At 39.0% G+C, this 26,828-nt stretch overlaps 1 protein-coding gene across 1 annotated transcript in view; it reads right to left on the bottom strand.

Annotated features, from left to right (window-relative positions):
- The window catches only part of TMTC2 (transmembrane O-mannosyltransferase targeting cadherins 2), a 373,997-nt gene that overhangs the window by 216,345 nt on the left and 130,824 nt on the right, over nucleotides 1-26,828 (bottom strand). Inside the window, exon 2 of the mRNA XM_058673524.1 lies at nucleotides 57-627. Within this exon, the coding sequence (XP_058529507.1) occupies nucleotides 57-627 (571 nt within the window). The remainder of the gene's footprint in view (nucleotides 1-56; nucleotides 628-26,828) is intronic.

Below are 26,828 nucleotides of genomic sequence, written 5' to 3'. Positions count from 1 at the left end.
GACCAAGCAAGTAGATTATTCTGTAATCCAATGCTTAAGAGCTAACAATCACTTACTTTGTAAATGGTGGGCAAGATCTGCTTCATTTTCAGCCTGTGAAACACAAAGACGTCATAAACTGCCGAAACTGCCAGAACAGTCACTCCTTGTTCCTTCCATAACATGCTGCATCCTGCACACAGTCCTGTCCCCAGGAACCAGCCCCAGGTCCTGGCTGAGTGGCCTCTTGTAGAACAGTGTTTAATATAGCAGAGCAGGGAGAGGAGAAAGAACAAACTGGCCCCAACATCGGCCCGTCCCACGATTCCTGCCACTGCCTCGGTGTGAATGGGGTGTGAGGCGAACATCAAGCCAGCCATGAAGGTCCAGTATCCGTCACCAAGGAGGATCTTAGAGAAGCTTGTGAAGAGGCCAGTGACAGTCGCATGCAACAGGACATTGACGAGGTGGTAGCTCCAGGGATTCAGCCCTCCAATGGCGTGGTTCAGACGAAACGAGAGAGTGCAGAGTGGCCTGTAAGACTTGTGGCTGCCGCTGTGCGTTAGAAGAGTTCCCCAAAAATCATTGTAGAAAATATGAGTCCATGGAGTTTCTGGGAGAAGGTCCTGATTAGTCTTGATGGCACGGCTAAAAAGCAAAATGTTAAAAAACAGAATGTAAAACACAAAAAAGGAAGAAGTAAAAACCATATGTCATTGCTAAAGATACTGTCTTCCTCAGAAATTCAGTCCTTACGTGACCTTGGGATTCCAGGCACAGAAAGGTTGAATTCACTTTAACTACCACCACAACTAAGGCTGTACTATTCGTTCCTATGAACTTCCTCTCTCATGGGATGCAAATACATTTAAATGCAGTTTTCTATCAGTGACTTCTGCTTTATTATGGCAGTGGCCAACCCACTGCCCTAAACAACATGTATCACAGTGCCTACAAATGCACATTTTGGGCTCCAGGTTGGGGTAGGCTTGAGAAGGCACATTTTTAAGAGGATCTAGCCAATAATGATGCAAGGGATATGGTCAGAGTCAGGACTAAAGTCCTATAGAAACCAATGTTATGCAGAATCTCAGGGCCCAAAGTAGTGGATCTCACAGATCAACATCAGCTGAGATATGTGACTAGCAGGTTCTGATCCAAGTGCTTTGCAGAAAAACCCAAGAGTTCACATTTCTAACGGCTCTCTGGGATGTCTACCACACTTATATAAATAAAGACTAAAAAAGCTGGAGACTAGAAACAAAAAAAAAACCACTCTCCACCAATGTGTCTCCCCTTCTTTCTAGTCAAATCCAGCCTTTCCCAAGTCTGAGCTCCTACTGAACCTCTTACCACCCACAGAATCAAGGCACTTTGTTTTCTTTGCTTCTCTCAGACTTAATAATTTCATATTCACATGCTTGCTATGAGCAGTCTTCAGAAAGTTCATGTAGAAAACAACCACAAAAAATCATAAAAGGATTTCAATTTTCTTGCACTTCCATTTTGTCAAGCATACTTTCGTATTTTCAAATGACCCTTAAAAAGGAGGAAACTAGAATTTATTGATCACTTGCTATCAGCCAAGCACCATTCTCACTGCCGTAGCTGAATCTCAACACTGAATCCTTGTAACAAGTCTGGTGAGGTAGATATTATTGTCCTCTCAAGTGAGGAAACTATCATTGCCAAGGAGTAATTTTGCAAAGTCACATGAGCTGGGAAAAATTGTAGCACAGAGTCCCATGTGTGTACTTTTCCCACTATTCTGGAATCCTCCAAATGTGATCGAGCTATATCAACTGAGGCAATTAAAAGGCATGCAAACAAACCTTGCAAAAAATGTAAAGACTTCATTTTTTAATGTGTATTTGAGAAAAAAAATCTAATAATCACATCAGAGCTGAATTTCATGTTTGCTCAGAATACAAAGTAAAAAGTCAATATAAAGATATTAAGGAAACAAGAGTACTGGCACATACGGTCAAGGGGAAATTATTCAATGGGACATGTTAGTGAGGTATGATTCCCATCCTGTTTCCCAGAGAACAGGGTAGCTCTTGAATATTCTATATTTGTGGACACTTAAGTGAATTCACAGAACCTAACAGAGGTAGAAGAAGCCAGGGTATAGAAATGAGAAAATCCACAGTTTGACATTCAGCCCAGTCTGATAAGAGTATTTCAGGGCTTGAAGGCATTGTTTAGCTCAAGATTCACATATGTATTATTAGGCTTCTATAATACCTTGGAAATATAGCTTCTTTATCAGTTTTGCCATCTGCTGATAGGCAACTGTGATTCTAAAAAAATACTTCCATGTAATTATTAAAAATCAGGTTGGAAAAACATTAAACAGAGAAAAACCACTGCTGAATACCAGCGTTGCAACTTCCTACCACACTTCAAGAACAAAATGCAGCAAAGCTTCAAACAGATTAATAAAACCATCCATGGTGACAAAGTCCCTGGACACAGCAGAGCTAGCACTCCAGCTGAGATCAATGAGGCGCAATGGCTGTTTTTAACAGTATCTGTAATTTTTTTTTCTAAATATCCTCTGAGTTTGTTTTTCTGGTAACAGTTTTACCTTTACATTCTTTCATTTGTCATTTACATAGACAAGCAAAGAACACAGCTTTGTAGACACATAAACTTTCAAGAGTACCCACTGCAAATGTGGTCTCAGCTCCATTTGCTGATATTATTCCCAGAGTGTAGTGCCATCTGTACTGTGTACCTGACCTGCAATTTGTGAAATCAGATACATTTCAAGGTTAGAAAGAAAAGATTGGTCAGTAGTTGGCATTACCTGCTGTGCGCCAAATACTGTTGCTTCTTTAACATGTTATTGTCCTACAAGAACTAGCTGACTTCCTATAAGTTAATTCAATATAAAACAGAGATCTGTTAAAAGTTATGTCTTGGAAGTCATTTTATTTGGTACTACTAATGCATTGTTCTCTAGTATCTATTCTCCCCTTTTCCCATAACTAATAGAACATCAGCCTTTTATTGGGTACATGATAATCTAGAGTAAGAACTGAAATATATAATTACCGACTTCACTGGGTGCTAAGTATAATCAAATGACTAACTCTGGGTTAATATTCCCAACATACTGTCAAAAAGAGAAGCTTGGTCTCCTTCTCCTCGCCCTGTACTTTTTTCCATCTGGGAGGATCACGCATATAACCACTGGAATTTCAGCAGCCATCTTGACCCAAAAGGTGTTCTTAGGAAAACAAATCAGAGAAGAGCAACAGCAAGAAAGGAACCAAGTCACCCTCTCTGGAGAGAACATTGGCCCCACGCTGACCAATCCACCAACGAGTGCCATAAACACATCACTCTCTTTTCCAAACTGTGGCATTTTGTGTTAACCAGCAGGAGCTGAACCCTGTCATAAGCAAAAGCTTCTAACAGAAAGTCTACCATATTCTAGTAGCTTGATTTTTCATTTTGATCATGATTTTTGCTAGTCTTCGTGTATTGACTGTATATTATGTAAATTTCCATATAAATTGGCTTTTAAAGTATTAGAAACAGATGTTTTTCCGGCTCCATGAAATTAAAACACTGCTATGACATTCATCAAGAACCTAACCCAGAAGTAACTGCTTAAGATTTGATGGCCTATAACTAAAATTTAAAAGAAATATGAAAAACTGCCTAACTGCCATACAATACTGTCTGACAGAGCTGATTTCAAGCAAGTCAGAATGAAAACCAACCAGCTGCTACTAAACATTAACCCAGATATTGGTGTGAAGACTTCGACTATCAATGAAGAAACCCTTACACTCTCAGACTCAAAAGAGTGGATACCCTTCCAGTGGGAGAACCGTAACAGAGAACATCTTTCCCAAACCAAATTTTCTACAAGTTATTTTAAGTTCAGCACCATAACTCTCTCTGAAGGCTTTTTCAGGGCGAAGAAATATCAATCTTTGATAGTGATAAATTTTGTAACTTGCAGGAGCCACAAGAGACAATTTTCTTAAAAATAAGGATTTCATGAAGAAAACAAATCTGAAATTCATCAAGAGAAGAAACATTAAATAGTCTCCTATTTCAAAAAAAAACGAATGAAGAAAAGAAAAAGTGAACAGAATACACCTTGTTATATATACTAAGGGAAATTTTCATATGATAAAATTCTCTGAAACGTGTTACCTGTGCAAGCAGGGTTTTATTTAAGCAATGAATATTATAGTAGGATATGGAATGAGAATAAATTACACTGGGCTTTAATACACAAGTCATGTTACACATGCAAGTCAGTGATAAGGGATGTACTTCACTCCCTCAATATTATGGTAAGAAAGACACAACCTAAAAGTGCCTTAGTGTACTCTCAGGAATTTGCCAGAAAAAGCAGAAGTTAAAGCACTTGTTCAGGGCCCAGTGGCGTGGCCTAGCTGCTAAAGTCCTCACCTTGAACGCGCCAGGATCCCATATGGGTGCCAGTTCTAATCCCGGCAGCTCCACTTCCCATCCAGCTCCCTGCTTGTGGCCTGGGAAAACAATCGCACACAGCCCAAGACTCTGGGACCCTGCACCCACGTGGGAGACCCGGAAGAGGTTCGTGGCTCCTGGCTTTGGATTGGTGCAGCACTGGCCGTTGCGGCTCACTTGGGGAGTGAATCATTGGATGGAAGATCTTCCTCTCTGTCTCTCTTCCTCTTTGTATATCTGACTTTGTAATAAAAATAAATAAATCTTTAAAAAAAAAAAAGCACTTGTTCAACACCAAGTATAACCTATTTTGATCCATGTGTATTTTAAGTCCAAAATAGAAATAAAACCTCTTGTGTTATTTCACAGTTAATGAAACACCTTAACTCACAGCATTTCATGCTGATCTTCTGAAGTTGCTTCAATAGATTGGTGTCGAAAATATAGAAGATAGTGAAGAGTAAGGGAATTTTCCACTTTGTAAATAGTGGAGAAAAATCCATGCAGAAGTTGTGAATAAGACAAGTGGATGCAGAATTCTCTAGGAAAAAAAAAAAGCACCGAGAGATTGTGTTTTTGGCCAGAATACCATCATCTTCCTCTTCAAGGAAATCTTGTCCCATTTCCAGTTTTGTTCATTCGTGGCTCTTTGTTTTTGCTGTCTCACAACTTTTTCTTGAGAGAATATTGAGAAAGGCCAACACTATTGTAAAACTGATGAATGATGTGACATTGCCACCCAAACTCTTTGTGTTGTTCTCACAGCTATTTTTTGTCTTTTGACCTTTCCAGTCAGAAGCATCCACATGAATGATGACCATCAGTCCTCAGACGAGTTGTGGTGCCATGCACTTACATCAAATCACAGACACTGTAATGTACTGCTTCTTTCATTTGAAAGGCAAGCCCAGATTTTACATTTTAAAAAGCAAACCTAGAACTAAATTAAAAAAAACACATTCTGCAGCCACTGGACATGTGGGAGCTATGATGATGGACACACAGAATTGCTTAACCTTTCTAAACCTCAGTCTCTCCTCTGTAAGATAAAGATCTATATTTGCCTTCTATAAAACTAGTTAGTAAGCCAACATGGTAGCACAGCAAGCAAGTCCTCTGCCTTGCAGTGCCAGCATCGTATCTGGGTGCTGGTTTGTGCTCCAGCTGCTCCACTTTTAATCCAGCTCTCTGCTTATGGCCTGGGGAAGCAGCAGAGTATAGCCTAAGTCTTTGGGATCCTGCACCCATGTCGAAGACCTGAAAGGAGCAGTTTGCAGATTCTGATCAACACAGCTCTGGCCATTGCAGCCATTTGGTGAGCGAACCAGTAAGTAGAACACCTCTCTTTCTATCTCTCCTTCATACTATGTAAAATCTGACTTTCAAATAAAGATAAATGATTCTTTAAAACATAGTAACTTTTATAAAAGACAAGGGAAAATAAGTTAGTAAACCAGATGTGTCCTGGCACAGGGTATGTAAGGTATACATGTAGTGTAATGTTTAATCAATATTAACTACAATTGTTAATACCATCAGTACCAACAACCAAAGCTAATATTTAATAACAACACAGTAACTTTGCTTATCATATTCCCTAACATATAAACTATGGATTATGGTCATGTGTGTTTCACTTAGAACTGTTAAGTTTCTTTTTTTTTTAAAGATTTATTCATTTTATTACAGCCAGATATACACAGAGGAGGAGAGACAGAGAGGAAGATCTTCCATCCGATGTTTCACTCCCCAAGTGAGCCGCAATGGGCTGATGCGCGCCGATCCGAAGCTGGGAACCTGGAACCTCTTCCGTGTCTCCCACGCGGGTGCAGGGTCCCAATGCATTGGGCCGTCCTCGACTGCTTTCCCAGGCCACAAGCAGGGAGCTGGATGGGAAGTGGAGCTGTCGGGATTAGAACCTGCGCCCATATGGGATCCCGGGGCTTTCAAGGCGAGGACTTTAGCAGCTAGGCCACACCGCTGGGCCCAAACTGTTAAGTTTCAATGCAACTTTGAAAACAAGACAATATTCATTTCTGCAGTGTTAACTTTGATCTCTATCATCCCTATTCTCTTCCTCTTCCGACTGCCTTTTCCAACCCTTGACAAGCTCTCTGCTCACTTGTGTCCACCCTAATGTGGATTTCTATCTTGTAGGTGTGTTCCTCCACCTCCTTTTCTCTATCATTTCTAACTTTATGGTCCTCACCTCCAATAACATCAAGTCAAAGACTCATTTCTCCATCTATGCTTCTTGCCTGAGTGTTGCTCAAGAGTGTACACTAACTGGCCAGCAGATAGACACTCACACATAAACGGGAAGGAAAAACAATAGAACCATGGTTCCTTTATGGGGCCAATTGTGATACTCCTTGTAAGTTAGCCATTTGAAGCTGTTTCCTTAACTGGTTTGCAGGTAGTAATACCTCTTACAAATTGATGTTCAAGCTCAAACAAGAAACTTAAAACATTTGAAAAAACACAAAACTTTGTATTACTTGAGCTTGTGGCTTTCTAGACCATTTCCTGCTAGCAAAGGCATCCTGTTTTCCCTTCTGAAAAGAATGCACCTTTACTCTCAATCTGTGTGGAACAATGAGGCTGCTGCCATCCTCCAATGAAAGGTCACTGCACTATTTGGGCAAGTAAGTACTGTACTCCTCTCCCTCATCCCTAGCCACACCATCCACCTGGGGTAAGTCAAGCCATTCTCAGTCAATAAGCCATCAATAATTGCCTACGAAAGAGACTCTTGCTCCAAAAGTCAAATTCTAGGTCTACTACAGAACTCCCCGAGGATGCTGCCTGCATGATAGTTAAGCCAAGATTAAAAGAAACCCTAACCATGGAGACAAAGGGCGCAATTCCTACTGTGGCTAAGTATACTCTAGCCTGAGCTCAATAATGTTCTTTAAGCCAATGAATGCCCTTAAGTCCTAAACTACTTTGAGTTGCTATTCTGATATTTACAACCCAATGAGTGATCAATACCATAGCACTGTGTAATTATCATGTGAGACTGTTAGTTGCCCTTGTGTATTTTAAGATTGTTGAGTCTGAATCTAAACTAATTTTCTCCAAAAGCCATCTGCTTATAGAAGTGATGCTGTCATCACTGAAATCAAGGCCATGTTCTGCTTGCTCTAATGTCTATTTCTAAATTGATTAATGACATTTTCAAGCTTTTCAGGATTTCAAAGAAAAATCCAACTGACATTTCCTTGGAATCCTCTAACTTCCCTGTCATCTCAGCTCTCAATCTTTTCTTCATCCCAGCTCTCCATGTCTGCTGCTTCTACTACCTAAACATATCCTACAACTGCCTATCATCTTATTCTTTCCCTAATCAAGCTCTAGATACCCACAAGCAAGGAATTGTATCTTATCCCCCAGTTTCCAACACATCACATATATACAACATACATGGTTCAAGTGAAACAAATAGCTAGGCTTGCCTGCTTTCATTCCTATTTTGATTCATTATGCATGCTATGGATAGAAAAACTTCCTGAAATGTAACCGACACCACGACTGCCTCCAAAAAGTCCCTTATCGTGCCCTATTTCTTAAAATAATAAACGTCCTTCACAGCCTTCTCTTTATGAGTTTCAGGCTAATTTTTTCTAATTTTTTATATGCCCCCATGTCAAACTTCCCAACCTCTATAGCGTTTTTTTTTTTTTTTCCCTCCTGGATGTTCAAGTCACTATACATCACCAAAAATGCTTCAGCCTCCCCATTTAGAGAGACCTAGTTCCCCCAAAACCTTTCCAATTTGTTGAAGATATGTTTGGTTTTGATCCCGAGAATTAACACAATTGCTGTAAAACACTGACTTTAAAAAAAAAAAGATTTATTTATTTTTATTGGAAAGTCAGATAAACAGAGATGAGGAGAGACATTGAGGAAGATCTTCAGTCCTATGGTCCACTCCCCAAGCGGCTGCGATGGCTGGTGCTGAGCCAATCCGAAGCCAGGAGCCAAGAGCTCTTCTGGGTCTCCCATGCGGGTGCAGGGTCCCAAAGCTTTAGGCCCTGCTTGAATGCATTCCCAGGCCACAGGCAGGAAGCTAAATAGGAAGTGAGGCTGCCAGGATTATAGTCAGTGCCCATATGGTATCGCAATGCGTTCAAGGCGAGGAAGTGAACCACTATGCTATCACGCGCCAGGCCCAAAACACTGACTTCTTACCACAAATATCAAGTTATCAAACTCCACTATGTAGGAGATACTTTAGAGATAGTAAGAAATGTATATATATATATTTTTTATATATATATTTATTATTTAACTTCAGTAATTACATTGTATTATGTGACACAATTACATAGATACTTGGGTTCTCCCCACCCCTCCCCAAACCCTCCCACCATGGTGGATTCCTCCACCTTGTTGCATAACCACAGCTCAAGTTCAGTTGAGATTCCCCCATTGCAAGCGTATACCAAACATAGAGTCCAGCATCTTATTGTCCAGTCAAGTCCAACGGCTTCTTAGGTATACCCTCTCTGGTCTGAAGACAGAGCCAGCAGAGCATCATCCCAGTCAATTGAAAGCTCCAACATACCATCAGCACAAATTTACATCATTATGGAATTAATTGACATAGTAATGAGTAACCAATATGGTAAAAGTAAATGCGAGTTCTTAACCACCTTCTGTGACCACCTCATTGACATTTCAATTTTAGTTTATACACAACATATAACATACATAACATAACATGTTATACATAACATCATATCATCTTAAATTAAGGCAAACATGTGGTATTTAACCTTTTGGGATTGGCTCATTTCCCTTAGCATTATGGTTTCCAGTTTGGCCCATTTGGCCACAAAGAACTGCATTTTGTTTTTTTTAATAGCTGAGTAGTATTCCATGGAGTAGATGTACCATAGCTTTCTTATCCAGTCCTCTGTTGATGGGCATTTTGGTTGCTTCCATGTTTTTGCAATTACTGATTGTGCTGCTACGAGCATAGGAGTGCATGTTGGTTTCTCATAAAACAAGTGTTCTGGATATATTCCTAGGAGTGCTATTGCTGGATCATACGGTATGTTGAATTTGAGTTGTTTGAATATTCTCCATACTGATTTCCATAGAGGCTGTACCAGCCTGCAGCCCCACCAGCAGTGGAGTAGGGTTCCCTTTTCCCCGCAACCTCGCCAACAAGTGTTGTTGGTGCTTTTATTCATGTGGGCCAGTCTTACTGGTGTTAGGTGGTACCTCATTGATGTTTTAATTTGGATTTCCCTTATTGCCAGGGAACTTGAGCATTTTTTCATATGTTTATTTGCCATTTGGGTTTGTTCCTTTGTGAAGTGTTTGCCCATTTCCCGTGCCCATTTCTTGAGTGGCTTGTTTGTTTTGACATTTTGGTTGTTTTGTAGCTCTTTGTATATTCTGGAGATCAGCCCTCTATCACCTATGTCGTGTGCAAAGATCTTCTCCCATTCTGTGGGTTGCCTTTTTACTTTGTTGATTGTTTCTCTAGCTGTACAGAAGCTTCTTAGTTTGATGAGGTCCCAATTGTTTATTTTGGTCTCGATTTCTACTGCATTTGGAGTCTTTTTTAGGAAGTGAGGGCCTACCCCTAAGTGTTCCAGTGTGTTTCCAACATTTTCTTCCAAAAGTTTGAAGGTTTCTGGATGTAGGTTTAGATCTGTTATCCATTTAGATCTGATCTTAGTGTATGGTGAGAGATGTGGATCTATTTTTTTGTTTCTGCAGGCTATCAACCATGATTCACACTTGATTTGCTTGTTCCCTCTTCTATCCTCTATTCAAAATCATTGCCAAATAACATGGATTGCTTCAGTCACAAGAAAAAGATTTGCCCACTCATTTATTCCTTTACTCAATTAACAGCTAGACACTGTGAGGGGTTCTGCATACAGAACCATGAGCAAAACAGATTCTTTGACTTTCAGTACTATTCTGCCTAGCAGAGGAGGTGAATCTGTATAGAGGACATCGTACTGCAGTAAAATGCATGACACTTGAATAAATACTAACAGTCAGGAGAGAACACCCTTAGACGGTCCAAAGCTTCCAGCAGGGAAGTACATCTACAAACATGTAAGGAGCAGATGAAGGTTAGGGGAGTTATGGGAAGTGTTTCCAGACCAACAGGTAATATTTTGAAACACCATGGAACAGGGAGTGTGAGAAGCTTAGGATCTGACCATTCAACACATTTGTTTGGCTGGAATAAAATCTGAGGGATGGAGTGGCAGGAAAAACCAGTATTGCTTTTCCAGGCACCACTTTCCATCATGGAATAAAGGAAAAATTAAGCTGGGCATGCAATCCCACTGAAACGCCTCAGGTTTGATCCATTCCTTTTCTCACTGGAATATCTCCCCTAATACACTGCTATCTCCTTGGAAACAGAAGATCTATCTTATGTGCCCTTGCTGCCTAGCACGGAGCAGGCACTCCACAACACAGCTGATGAGACAAATTCTAGTTAGAGATGACGATGGGTGTGATGCAGTTACATTTTGAGAAAATTCCGAATTACTTTGAGTATGCAGGGAATTAACACTTTCATCTAAAAAGTAGTTCACTCACTCTGGGCACTGACCTCTGCTCACTCAATGGTAATTAACTGTGAAAAACCATCAGGTTAATTGGTTTACCCAAATGTCTTTGGCACTCTTCTGCCACTTAACCTATAATCCCTTCATTAGTGTTCCTCTTTAGGGATAAGCTATTATATTTAGAAAGCTCTAGTTAATACGCAAATACCTAGCTATCAGGGTAAGGGAATGAATAAAATACTACAACACCTAAAATCTGCCAATTTTGAGATGCTCAGGGTATTTTAGACTCTAGGAAGCAAAGGTCAGCCACGTCAGTTTCAGGGTTTATAGCTGGTGTGCTCAGGTCAGTATTAGGTTCCTGGGCTCCTGAGGCCACAGGAGACCCCAACAAATGGGCATGCATTTTTCATTAGAATATGAATACTTTACCCAATTTGCTTCTTTCCATCTGTCTCTGCTAACCAGTTGCAAACCTTTCAAGAGTAGAAATGACAACTTCACAAGCAACTGGCACTTATTAAATTGCCAATCACTTGTGTAGATGTTGACCAAAAAGGCTACGAGAAGTAACAGAGAGCCTGTTATTGGTCATCTAAAAAACAGGGCATCAAGTCACTGTTTATTCTAACATTCCTAAAACCTAGGAACTAAAGGGGTATTCTTAATGGATCCTTATGCCAACCCTGTAGGAGCTTCTCCCACAAGCAATAAACGAGTTTATGGGCTGCATCCCCACAGCAACCCAGCCGCCCAACATCCCCTGACTATAACACCTTTCAAAAAAAAGTAAATTTCTGACTTAAAGTTGGCCTCAGGAACAACCGAATTAATCCTGAATAACTTCCATTAGTGAAATAGCTCCCCCTTATTCGTTCATCCTGGGAGACAAAGAGAGGAAGAAATCTTAGCTGAATATTTTTTAATGTTTCTTCATAGCCTGAGATAAACCATGACTACCATTTTCATAATCTCTACAGGAATTAGCCATAAAAACCTTTAGGCATCCTTGAATGCTAATTACTAATCCATGTAGAACAAAATTTAAAATTAAAACTTAAGTTACCTAAAGATGTTTTAAGTGTTAGTTATATGAAAAGCAGCTTCCATATTACAGCAAAAACTAATTGCATGAAAATCTCAGAAACACTACACTTCAAGCATTTAATTTCACTGATGGAAAGAACAATCTACATTAATATTAGCTCCTTAACAATCTGAAATATCTTTTACTACTTTTCAATTTTTCTGGTGAAAAGCTACTTTTTTCCCTACACATCTGTTACTTTTACCCAAATCATGCCATCTTAACATTGTTAAATAAGGGTGGATACCTCAACACCTTCTCACTATACTACTGGACTGAATCAGAGCCTTTTTCAAAAGCTTAGTAAACATTTTTCCCCAATTTCTCAGACTTGAAATTTGTAGCCCAACTAAGAACAATTATAAAGCTTTCTCACCACTTAAATCTACAATATAAAGCAATTTAGCATAAGAATACACAATTTATAACTGTCATTTCTTAGATTTTTATAATTTATGGCTACATAATTTTTTAAAATTTGTTTTACATTTACTGTTTTGCTTACAAAAATCTCAGCATTCATGATGGTATTTTTTATGCAAAGTGTGATATGTTCTTTATAGTTTCTGTATTTAAGACATTACAAATGTTTTACTATTTCGGTAATGAAATGAGTATCTGATGATAATTTTACTATGTGTTATCCTGACTGGGTTCCATGGAACACCCAGAAAAAAAAACAGAATTGAAAATGCAATCTTTGTTCCTAAAAATTAGGTTATCCAAACATTCTCAACAGCTGTGTCTGACAAGCATACACATATGTAGTTAAATAATCACCTTAATATTCAAATGAGTTGTGCAAAAGAACAGATATATTGAAGTATATGGTGAGTTCCCAGATTACTTAAGTACCCTGTGCCTTTAATAAATAAGAAATCTGGAAAAAAGAAATCTGAGAGAAGGGAAGAGGAAGGAAAGAAGGAAGGGAGGGAGGGAAGGAGGGAGAAGGGAGGAAGGTCGATCATTTTGGGAGTCTGGAATCTTCCCCTAAGTTAAACCAGAACGTAGGTCTGTAGGATCACCTCAGCCAGACCAGGGAAGCTGAACCCGCTGAAGAAAACCAGCCAGCCCGTGAAAAGGCAGCATGGGAGTGGGAAAACAAACGCACTGCACCATCCTGAAGTTCAGCTTCTTTTCACCTACAGACTGATTTAAGTTTGAACTCAATAACTAAGTGACTCTTATCCAAAGATTCAAAGACTCAATAGCCAAACTCAATAGCCAAAAATCTTAGTTCTACAAAATGTTTGCAATGACTTCTCTCCTTTTCTGTTTCGAATTTTCCACATGTTGCCAATATATCCAGCACAGCTATTCCTACATAATACCTCTTTCCACCTGCATCATTCTTTCACATTTTGCAAAAATATGCTCACGTTAATGTCTTTGTGTTTATCATGGCTGAGTGAGTAAGCAGATGGAAACAGAAAGAGCCCTCCCTGAAACTATTGTATCAGCAAATATGAGTCACAGATCCTAGAACACAAGTCTCAACTCCTCATCTACTTACCTCCCTTTTCAAGGTGAATGATGCCCAAACTATCACAAATCTGCTAGAACCAAGCCTTAAGAAGCAGAATCTCACAATTTAACTGAATTTGTATATAGGGCCTTAAAATAACTGATCAGGTTAAAATGAGCCTTCAGAGTAGATTCTAACCCAATTTAACATAGGGAAAATGTGCACACATGGAGGGACACTAAGGATACGCATGTACAAAGCAAATAGACAGAAGGATGCAATGAGGAGACGGTCATCATAAAGCCAAGGTCATCAGAAGCCAAGCCTGTTGACACCCTTCTTTCCAGCCACCCGTTGGCGGTTAGGTCAGTACTGAGGTTTGTGGTATGCAGGATATGCAGTTTTACTCTAACAGCCCAGCATATTAACACATCCTTTTATAAACTAACATTCCTATAGTATTCCATACACTACCTACAGTGTATCCTTCAAAGGTTCGTTAGAACAATATTTCATACTCTGCTGTACTGCAATATTGGAGCAATACAGCAATTACGTAAGTTCTCCCCCAGACAATAAAAATTTCTGATTTTGCAACTGTACCAATACAGTACAGTATTAACACTAAATAAATAGACATGATAAAAGACTAGTGCTACTTCATGTTTACATTGAGGTTTACCAAGTTTACAAAGCACACAAACTCTTATATTACCCTCACAAAAATTCCACAAACTGGGGACTTGAAGTTTGAGTTAAAGACTCATAATTAATAAGAGGCAGAAACGACTTGAACATTTTTCTCTGAACTACTCTATATAATGTTCAAAGTGGCCTCTGTTCCTCCACATTCACAATAAATCTGCAGCAAGAAGTGTTTGTAAGATGATTTGAAATAAAATCCCTGTCTATTATTGCATTTTGTATGGAATCCATATATCTGCCCTCAAGACTCAATAAAGCTATAAGAATGCTTTTGTTCCATATTCTTTTAATTTCTGCATTTCAAAAAGAAAGTCCTGTTTTAACACTAAGGAAACTTGGAAAACGTGAGTCAAAGCAAGGTGTTAGTTGTCTTCCAGTGACGGGTGAAAAAGGCAGCTTTATGGGAGCCAAAAACGAACCTATAATTTCATATTACGAAATTTAATAGAAAACATATCCTGGCAGCAAGTGTGCTGCTTGTCTCCCTTCTCAGCTATAAAATCCTCATACACACACACATACATCTGAGAAAGATCAGACTTTGAACATACTGCAACAACACACATGCAAAACATGGGAAGTTTCAGCAGGGCAGCCCGTGATGACAGGATACACAGACATCACTACAATAAAATCAGCCTCACAGCTAAATCACACAGTCTTTTTGGACACAAGAATATATGTGCCCTGATGAAAAACAGATAGGCAAGCAGGAAAACATTCTAATTTAAAACTAACACAGATGAGCCTACACAAGGCACCCAAACATTTGGCCCGCAAACCGCCAGCAACTCTCTAATTTGTCATGGAAGGCAAGAGATATTCTATCCAAGAATGATTTGGAAAAAAAAAAAGATACTGCGCCAGCACTGAAATTTACTGGCATTCTAATACATTGCACTTTTTAAATGCAATGTCTTTCCTTGACCCAAGTTTAATAATCAAGAGATAAATTTCAGGGAGCTCTGACACTTTTTGCTCTGCAACTCTTCAGACAGATAATATTTTAGGATTCCATGCACATGTGCTAAATGGTACGTGAAAACCATCAGTTCTTTCAGATTTCATGTTATGAACAAATTATGATGCCTTAATATGCCCTTTTTAGAAAATAATTTTAACCATGTGCTGACTGCCCCTTCACTGACTTCAAATTCATACATTGGAATGGCAAGTTACGACTAGTGACAGTCCTTTCCAAGTCAGAATCTGAGTCTCACTCCTAAATTAGCTATGCTCCATAAGCCTGGAAAACCCAGAACCAGACCCATCAGATCATTTTTGTTCAATCTTGATCATCACTGAGTTGAATAAATATAATTGTTGTCACCCTGACCATTGCCAAACAAAACCCAAGAATAAGAGATAGTATACTCAGAGGAATCTAAACAGAACAGACCTAATTTTTCACTTTAATTTGTGCATGGGCAGCGGTGTCTTCCATCTGAAACAACTCCTAAAAGTATTTTAAGTGTTAAAACACACCTACAATGTTTAAAATTAACCAAATTTTGGTTGAAATTATTCCTCTTGGGTTTGTTGGCCTCGTATGGTTATGACTGACTTTACTTTTATAATCTGTTCATGGTAGTAAAGATTAAACAAAGTGCCTACATTTGTTTTGACATATTGTAGATGCCTGAAAAAAAAACTTGATTCACCGGTTCACCTACACTGCCCTCCTGGATACCACAAACAGGCACATGTTTGATGTGCACAATGTTAGTCAACATGATTAGATGTAGCATTCAGCTACGAGGACTGTTTATCTTATCTCTTGACGTTTTTTCTAGGCCCTTTCCTCCTCTCTCCCCCACTGTACCCCTGTGAAATTACGCTTCTATTAATCACAAGTTAAGACCATGAACCAGCTAAAAAAAACAAAAATGACATTCACAGTCTAAATCTGCTTGGAAAAATCAATCAACCCAAGCTCAAGTGTTGTGATCAAAAAGCTTGGAAGGAGTGAGAGAAAGACACAGGGGTTGTATGAAAAATCACAGCCTAGTTAGAGTATTTGGGGAAGCAGCCTCATCAGGAACATAGCACGTACACACGACCCAGAAGGATGGACTTGGAGAACGCTTTCTGAGTTAAGTTTATAGATTCAAATACCACAAACACAGGTCAAATATTTAAAAGTGCCCTCTGCACACTCTTCAGAGAAGCTAACCCTACACAGGTGGAAAATTGGCTGCACTGTGTGATGACCTAGAATATAAGCCAGACAAGTTTAAAACCAGATAAGTAATTCCCTTTGTGAAAACCCGAAATGTCGCGAACCCCACATGGCCACATCACTCTGAGTAGATGGATTTTTACATTTAAAAGTTAACAGTTAAAGTTGCCTAGGGGAGGTTAGCAGAACAGGCATACCCAGATACTATATTGGCCCTGTCTTCTAATGGTTTCCTTTCTGAGGGCATCTGAGGGAGAGTTCAGTCTTTTTAATGGGAATAAAAGTGTACTACAACTCTCCAAGGACATTTAGCATTGTAAAAAGGAACTCCTAGCTGTGCTGTCTTTAAAAGGCAATAGGTCATTGGGAAAAGTCATTTTTCAAAGCTCCAGTGAACTGACACCCTGCTTTTAGCTGGCCACAGAGATAAGGCGTGCGGTCCCAGAAGCAGAATTGCCTTTATGTAATTTTTAACGTGTCCATTTCACAACTCCCAAGAGGAATCAATGACTAACTTACAGCATCGTAAATGGCTGGGACAGAATATGCAAGTGTTTTGATGAACCATGAAGAAAAATTATCCATCTTCTGTTAATCTTAGATGAACATTTGATAAAGATTACAAAGTAAAACAAAGGCATTGTCTATTCCAAAAGTAGAAAACTAACAACCTCATCACTGTCACACTGCAGAAGAATTTAAGTGAAAATAAAGCTGCTAGAGTGAACATGTGTTTTTTATTTCCTACTCTGAAAGTGCACACAGGTACAAACTTGTTCCAAAGGCAACGAATTCATCTGGAATGTGCAAGACCATGGGGTTCACACATAGAAAGATCAACAGTTGTTTTAGAAATTAACTACACCACATCTTAGACTTCTACACAGGTTCTAAACTGATCCAGGTGTTATCATCATGGTAGAAGCAGATGCATGGTTAGCCCATTCAACTGTGAATGCAACTCTAATATGGCTTAATGGGCTCCACGTGCTAAAAAATGGTCATGGTAGGAAGTATACTCCAGCAAAACTCTACCTTTCAGATAAAACAAGCATCTCATTATCAATATTATGCTCACATCCAGACTCTTGGACTGACATTTTTACATCAATTATGGTGCCCTAGTCCTTTTGAGGGAGGGAAATTATATGAACAACAATGTAATGGCAGGATCACGTAGCAAGGGTGCTGGTGATAACATGATGACATGACGACATGACAATGGCTGAGCATGTGATCAGTCTTACGATCAGTGATCAGCAAAGAAGAGGACAGGAATGTCCTAACAGTAACTATCATGACAAATGGATGCATAGCACTTTCTCATTTTCAAACTATTTCTATATATACTATGCAAATTCATGATTGCTTCTCCCATTACTTCAGTGCTAACAATACTTTCATCCAAGACTACATAGCAAATACATATACCCCCATTTAGGCAAAATATTTCATATTTGCAACAATGGTCATAGTGCAGCAGCTGCTACTCCACACAAGCTCCAGATGTGAGATCTCTGCTCTGGGGCCACTTGCCCCCATGTTATTTATGAAAGGGAAAACCTACTCTATGGAAGGAAATAATGCACAATAAAGCAGTACGATGTGGTCCCGTCAGTTCTGTTGGGTAAATCTTCTGCAACTACGAACACAGATGAGAAGATTTACATGCTGCCAAATTAATGCAACACAGCGGGAAGCTATTTGGAACAGGAGAAATTTCACCACGGAGCATTCTGTTTTTATTGATTTCTACTGACCTTTGAAATATTTAAATAACAACTTCAGAAACATATTAAAATAAAACGAAACAATTCTTCACAGTTTTTTACATGCCAAATTCAATGCTGAAGACAATCAATTGGATATCGCAACTTTCAGAGAACTGTGGGCATTTCTTAAATCAGATCACTAAACTGTAAATACAACTTTATTTCATAAAACTCAGCCTGAGTACTTGTTTTGCTCCAAGTAGCATTCAGTAGATGATGAACTGAGGGAAAGCCAGCTTTCACTACAGCATATGTTAAGGTTAAGAACTGCTGTTTCAACATGTAGTCACCGTATGTGCAATTCACATCTCAAGGGAGAAACTCAAGAATGGGCATGGGCATGCTGGTTTGTCAGAAAGTCCTTCAAAAACTAGATTTTACTTGTAATCTAACAGACTCATTTTGTCCTTGTATAATCAGTATATTGGACCATATTTGTAAAAATGTAATTGGGGATTTGAAATGGAAAAAGATAACAGTTTAGCAAAGGGGAATTGGGGGTAGTTTGTATGCTCCACATTCTCTCTCCCAGAGGTTTAAGCCTTCAAATCTCGACAATAATGAGGGAATGAGACAGGTCAAATCATTTTACATCTCCTATCCCCTGGCCTGTAGCCATCTTTCCAACAGTTAGAGCTGGATAATTTTAATTACTGGCAAATAGAGGAAAATTACAATCTAATGATACTGGTTCTTTATTACTTTCCCATTGTTATTATAATGAATGACCATATATTTAGTGGCAAACCAAGTTTTACAAGGCAGTTATTGACGACATATATTTAAAATGAGCTTCCCTAGGCTAAGAGAGGTACCAAGCAGGACTGGGCTTCTTCAGCAGCCTCATCCGGTTCCTTGTCATTGTACCCTACAGAGGCCACCTGCATCCCTCCACTCAAGGCTACTTTGTCCATCTTCCAGAGGTACCATTTATGCATCTCTCCCACCCCTGCTACTCTGATTCTCCTGCTTCTCTCTGGGACCCATCCAGGTACTAGAATAATCTTGCATTTTAGGATCCCTGAGTGAAGCACATCAAGAGGTCACCTTTACTATGTGAGACAGAACATTTACAGCTTTCAGCACTTAGAATATAGATACCTATAGGAAGGCACTGAACATCCAATTTAGTTCACAAAAAAAAATCTATAAACAGGACTTCATCCACTTCATTTACTGACTAAATCATACCATGTGCTCCATTTTCAGAGACATTCAAACACAAAACTCAATCATCTAGGTGTGAATATACATGAATAAAGATGATCACCATTTCTTGCCCTTCTGCATTACCAAAGGGAAACAAGACCATGTGGGAGCCACACAGAGCATGTTTCTCACATACTATACTACACATAGAGATGACATTCAAAATACTAACTACCAGTGTAGAGTAAGCACTGGTCACAGCACTGGAACAGAGTTTCGCAAGCCTCTTCTATGCTTAGTATCAAGCTCTCAGGAACTTGACCCATGAAAAGCTTAAGTGATCTCAAGGTGACAGCAATAGAATCCAGGAAGAGGAGAACCTGGTTTGGAGTAGGGGTGGCCCAGTCAGGACTAGCTATTTATCAATTCCTTAACCAACTCAGTCAGAAGAACTGCCTAAATAGTGGTGGTAAAAGAATTATACATGTTGGGCCCGGCGACGTGGCCTAGCGGCTAAAGTCCTTGCCTTGAAAGCTCCGGGATCCCATATGGGCACCGGTTCTAATCCCGACAGCTCCACTTCCCATCCAGCTCCCTGCTTGTGGCCTGGGAAAGCAGTCGAGGACGGCCCAATGCATTGGGACCCTGCACCCGCGTGGGAGACACGGAAGAGGTTCCAGGTTCCCAGCTTCGGATCGGCGCAGCACCGGCCCGTTTTGGCTCACTTGGGGAGTGAAACATCGGATGGAAGATCTTCCTCTGTCTCTCCTCCTCTCTGTATATCCGGCTTTCCAATAATAATAAAAAATCTTTAAAAAAAAGAATTATACATGTTATAAGCAAGGAAGAATGATCAAGCTGTCAAAGCAGTGTCTAGAAGATACTATGTTCAAAATCAGGTTATTGATCTTCAGGGCTATAACAAACCAATATGAAGAGCAGTTCAATTCATGAGATTCAACACTGTCATAACACTTTAGGAAACCTCATTTCCATCCTTAATTCATTGTTTCTCAAGCATCAGACATTAATACAGAAGTTCCATGATTTCTGTCACACTCATGTGCTAATTACACTACCAACTTACTCAATAACTTCCTTAAATTGTCTGTTTTCCTTATTTTACCTTCTTAGCAGTAATATCCTGAAACTGTACGGCAAATGAAGTGTTTTAAATAACAATCTTTAAAATCAATATTCAAGTGTTCACATGGTTACTCTTTAATCAGCAGCACAAATATAACGATTTAAACACAACTGTATTTCTTCAGTTCCCAAAGTGCACACATTTTGAAATTAGATGTTTTTCCTCAAACCTAAGCTTTCAAAGTTGCTTTAAAAACAACTCATGGTTAATTATATTTTAGTACAGCCTTGTTATTGCTGTTTTATTTGTTTTGTTTAAGAGAGGAAAGTGAAAAAAAATTCCACAGGCTTCCTACTTACTTGGCTGTATTTGCCTGTACATTTTGGAACCAGATTATTCATATAATGGATAACAGTTGTAAGTGTCAAGAAAGAGTTCTGGTCAATATTAAAGTGTCTTAAAGTTGAGCTCAAAGATCTTGAATACATTAAGGAATTTGTCAATATTCCAATTAGCTTACAGATTAACAGTTGTAGATTTGGCTTATTTGTTTAAGATTTTCATTTTCCTTATAGACATATTTGGCAACATGCCATACTTTCAGTGAGAGTGAATTCACTGGATTTGTGAAGCAGGATTTTGCAGAAAAGAAATAGATTTCCTTAATTGTTTTTCTTCTATAACGTCTTCAAGAAACAGCTTCAATAAGAAGCAGAGATTTGTCTCAGCCCAAAGTACTGAAATGTTCAAACAGGGAAACTTTCAGTGGACATTGATTTGGAGTTTCACTAGCAATTTCAGAACTAATATATCACAAACAAATAAGGCTCTTAACACAGATTCAAGCATTAAAAGGGATTTGTGCCTGTATTTAGCACCTATCTGAGCTGATAAATGTTTGTCCAACTGCTTTTACTGGTTTATTGTTCTGTGTCAAAACAAAGCAATTTCCATCTTGCCACCTTAAAGAATATACAAATGTCTTTAAAACATACTGCAGAATACATTGCAGTGTTATATGTTCTACCCCATAAAGTTTATTGACATTTTGAAAAAGATGACAAAAATACGCACACAGAAAAAAAATGAAAACTTCAATTGATGAAAGGCAGCCATGCCTAACTACATTTTGACTGATTTTGTAATAGGCTGAAGCTGTGTTAAATCATATTTTTGTATAGTATTTAACCTCTTACACAATGCCTTCCTTGGACATGGCCCAAACTTTAAATTCCTGATGGAAGCAACAAAGAACTGAGACTGCAAATTTGGATCTAAATCCTTTTCTTCCCAAGATTGATCTGTTACATTTCTTTCTGTCCCTCATCTTTCCTTCCTCCTTTTAAAGAAGTTGTTTCATTTCTGTGGATGACAAATTAAGTTAAAGCTATAAATCAGAATTTTAAAACTTTGTTGAGTTTACTTTTTTTATTTTTATTTTTGGTGATTTGTACATGGTTGTGAGGGTGCAAAGTGGTTGGCTAGGGTGCAAAGTGTCAACGGCTATAGGAAAGTGAGTTAGACCACCATTTCCACATTCTCTTTTCTATTTTCCTTCCTGCATCTGGGGTCAAGGAGAAGATAAGAGGAAAAGCCACACCCAGCCTCCCAATTGCCTCCATATCCTGGGATGGAGAACAGCCACCCAATGTGACACAAGGGTCCCTGGTGTGGGACAAGCTCCAATGATCCTTGAAGAGGTTCTGATAGTTCAACAGTTCTAAATTACTGCCAATCTTGCCACTCTAAACACAATGAAATATTTCCAAAATTCATTGGTTCATATAGTCCACATTAGAGTCTCCATTTGCCCAGATATTCACTGCCAACACCTGGCTCGGATAGTTAATCAATTTGTTCTGTCCTCTGTCCTCTGTTGTGGTACCAGGTGTCCTCTGCAGGCTCCAAGGTACTGCCATTTCTTCCATGTGCACCTGGATATGCTGTTTCTGTTCAATTTAAAAGCTGCTTTGCATTATAGCTGCCACTGGCACACAATTTATTCATAGTGAAGACTTGTGCCTTTCAGTAAATTTGTTCTTTTGGAGGGGTGGCTATGGTTTACAAATTAGTCATTTTTAGTAAGACTTCACCACTGCACTGCAGAAGAAATTTTGTTGGGTTTAAAAAAGATACACCCAAGGCAACAATACAGGGCATTTATTGCACAAGAAAAATAGAGACGCATTTAAGCTCCTGATTTAGGTGACAATTTACAACACCTAACTGGTCAAAGAGTCCACACCAATGTATTACTTAGCCTGTCTACAAATCTATAATGCAAGTTCATCTTGAAATATGCATATATAATTGAAGTGGTGAAAAAAATGGATCTAAAGAGTAGCCATGACATGCAAGGATAGAGGAATATTGAAATAAATTTAGCAAGAAAAATCACAATGTAACTCTACATAGCCATACAAATTCAGGACTGGTTCAAGAAAATTATCAGAAACAGGAAGCCATCAAGAATAGAGATGGTTACAAACTTGGTTGCTCAGGCTAAAAAGCAAACCCAAGCTACCAGTACACTTTGAAATGGCAATGATTGGCCATTTCATCAAGAACACATCCTATCCAAATCACTGCCTATCAAGTAACAAGCATAAGACTGAAGTTCAATTTTGGCTCAGTACTGACATAAGAGAGGTTGCAAACAAAACTTCTAAACTTCTCAAAGCCTTGATCCATCTTTCAGCTTCACCTAAAGTTCTTAGCATGAACCTATAGAACAGAGGTGGCAAACCTTTATCTGGCAAGGCCACCGCCACTCACAAACACTACAAAATTATCAACTTGAAAATCAGCCTGTTGTAGATTTACTCAATTTTAAATCCTGCCTCCAGTTGTCTTGGCAGGCTCAGACAAAATGATTTCACAGGCCAGATATTCTCCAGTCCTACATGTAGCAGATTTAACTGTGTAGGACATTCCATGGTCTTCAAAAAGAAATACATAAACTAAGACTGAAGAAATCAAGGACTCCAATCAGCATTAGCAGTGCCCCAAACTATTTGAATGTCTACACTTATACATAAAGCCAATCTTAGGACATCTTCTTTTAGACTATCTAATTTGTGATAAATCTCACCATTTCACACTATTTTACATGTACTGCTCTTTGTCCCAAGTCAAAGCAACTGATCACATAATTGTGGTTTTGTTTGTTTACTGTATTTGGGGTTTTACATGTCACATCTACCACTCACAACTAACAAATGCTCTACTTGTGTACTGTTTATTTCAACTCTTCTTTTAGAAATGGATGATTTGGGGGCTAGCACTGTAACAGTGAGTAAAGAGACCGCTTCCTGCACTTCCAACACAACTCCCTGTTAGTGCCATAGGAAAGCAATGAATGATGGTCCAAGTACCTGGGTCCCTGTCAATCACAGTGAAGACATGAAATATCCTAACTCCTGGCTCTAGCCTGGCTCCGCCCTGGTTGCCACAGCCAAGCTAAAGGGAGCAGGCAGTCGTGGCATAGAGCATCTCTGTATCTCCTTCTCTAACTCTTTCAAAATAAATCTTATGAAAACTAGGTTTTATTAGTGCTTACTTTTAACCTATTTCCATCCTGTTCTGTATCTCCTCTTGTACAGGATGCCATGATCTTGGCATCCATATGACTCTCTACCATGGTTTTCTTTTTACCATTTAAATATTTTTTCCATGTAAAATATAGAGTATTTTGTGTGTTTAAGATTTTTTGGGCCATGTTAGTGCCAGTTAGAGTGCAGGAAGTACCAATTCTGATCCAGCTCCCTGCTAATGACCAGGGAAAGCAGTGAAGGAATGTCCATGTCCTCGGGGTTCCTGCACACACATGGAAGACCCAGACGAAAACCCTGGCTACCAGGCTTCAGACTGGAACTGGTCTAGCTGCTGTGGCCATCTGGGGAGTAAGCCAGCATACATCTGTCTCTCCTCTCTTTGTAACTCCACCTTTTAAATAAAAACAAATAAGTCCTTTAAAAATTGCTGAAATGTATCCCAAGATAGGCATCTTCTGAAAACCTCATTTTAGTCAAGTTTGAGATTCATCTGTAATTATATGCTTTGTGCACCAATTATTACATATATTCCAAAGAAGATTCCATAATATATGTCCCTTCTAGCATTGCAAGTGGACCCAATTTACCACAAATAGGTATTCCACCACTTTCCAATTATACACCTAAAAAATGTAAAACTGCACTCAAAGCAGTTCTCCTGGGTGACTGGCAAAATACAGTAAGACAATATGGTAAGAAAAAAGGCTACGAGGGTTTGCCGTTCTGTAGCAAAACATATCAGACGGTTTGATTACAATCTACTCAGATACCTATAAATTACAGTCTCTAACACAAATAAACTACTCTCATGTCTAAACACAATAGTGTACATAAATGAGGTTGCAGAAGATCCGGCTCACATACACTGCAATCTTTTATGAAATACTAAGGAAAGATTAGATCAATAAACAATTTAAGGCCACTGTTTTGGGTTTAGACACAATGGCACAATTACAAAAACACAGAATTCGATTTGAGACAATGAAGTTTAATTTGTGAAAATGTCTCTTTGAAGCCTTCCAATTCTGCATTCGCCATTTAGAAAGCAAACAAGCTCCTTTTAAAGAAAAACAAACAAGTTCCCAGGTTCTCCAGCAAATGGACAAATCTCATCTGCTAATTTCACTTTTCATGATTTTAAAGACACCCCATTGCTAATGGGACAAGAAAGAAAACGTTTCCCATTATCTACATAGCGCAAAAAAATCTAGTCTCCATTCATCTTTTTGCTTCACCTGAGGCCATTTCTCTATATGGGACCATCTGCCACACAGACCTTTTATCTGTACCCTCAAGATGACACTACTCGCTCTGCCTCTGTATCTTTGTAAAAACCATCTAAAGAGATTCCTCCCCTCACCAGGAGTTCCTCATCCTTCAAAGCTCAGCTTCACAATTTTGACTGACCTTAACTTCAGAAGCCTCATGACACTTCTGAATAAAGTCTTTTTGTTTGACCTTTCCAGCACCCATTACAATGGCAGTTGTTTAATGATTGTGTCCTCCACCATGCCCAAAGGTATTGAGAACAGGAATCTTTTTCCTTTATACTATTGTATTCCTATAACTTGCAAGAATATCTGAAAAATATCTACTCAAATAATTCCCAAGAATCAAATCACTTCAAAAGAAATTATTCTAGAATTGGACCCACAATAGACACTTCAAAATTGGAAATAAAAAAAAAAAATCAAGTACCAAGCACCAAACAGGACACAACAACAAAATAACATATTTACTATTCCATTCTGAGTTCTTACTGATAGTCTATCCCATGTGCCAAGCAGTGTTCTAAGAAACTGACAAATACAAACTTATTTTATCTCCTCATGGTATTAAGAAGCTGAACAGGGGGCCCAGCACAGTAGCCTAACAGTTAAAGTCCTCGTTTTACATGCACCAGGATCCCATATGGGAAGTAGTTCGTGTCCCAGCAGCCCCACTTCCTATTCAGCTCCCTGCCTGTGGCCTCAGAAGCAGTTGAGGATGGCCCAAGGCCTTGTGACCCAGCTCCTGTGTGGGAGACCCGGAGGAGACTCCTGGATCCTGGCTGAACAGGAACATGTATGCACAGATGTGTACATCCCTATTATGGAGTCTGGGTTTAATATCCAACTATGATTTCCACTCTTGTACTCTGAAAACAGTGGTGGTGATGGTACAAGCACAGGGCTTCCTTTCCTCCACAGCAAGACTCGAATTGGGTTCTACCTCCTGCTTTGCCCAGCCTGTTCTCTAGCCCATGTAGACATGAGGAATATACAAGGAAAAAGAGGTCATCTTTTCCCCCTGCTCCATCCATGTTGTTGTTTTAAAATATTTGCAAACTTTAAAAAGTGAAATTTATCAGTGTTCGGCTTGATACGTTTTTATAATTAACATGGAGTAATGATAATATTAGCTAAAATCCGTTAACAACACATTATTTAGCACTACTTTATACCACATAGAAAGAAGCCATCAGAATAATCCTGAGGTCAATGATTTCGCACTATGAGTTTTGTATATGATCACATAAGCAATAAACTTAGATAGCACAAATTGTCTTAACAAAAATAAAGTCACTCCAACACTAAAACTCAAACAAGGAAACCTTACCTAAGAACCCCATGCTTATTATTCACACGTTATTAAAGAAAAAAAAACCTCCCCATGCCTAATCAATCAGAACGATCAGGACAACCAGTTTTCAGTCTTCAAATTCTATCCCTCTTGATTCCACCATGTTAGCACATTCATAACTAGAAAGTCTGATTCCAATTGTAACCTTTTGAGCTGACCTAGAAAATTTTACCTTTCTTACTCTTCCAACATAAAAACCAAATTAGACAGCAAAAACTAAAGCTTA

The sequence above is a fragment of the Ochotona princeps genome, chromosome 15 (assembly GCF_030435755.1).
Source record: "Ochotona princeps isolate mOchPri1 chromosome 15, mOchPri1.hap1, whole genome shotgun sequence".
NCBI classification, from domain to species: Eukaryota; Metazoa; Chordata; class Mammalia; order Lagomorpha; family Ochotonidae; genus Ochotona; species Ochotona princeps.
This window is presented reverse-complemented; position numbering and strand designations above follow the sequence as displayed.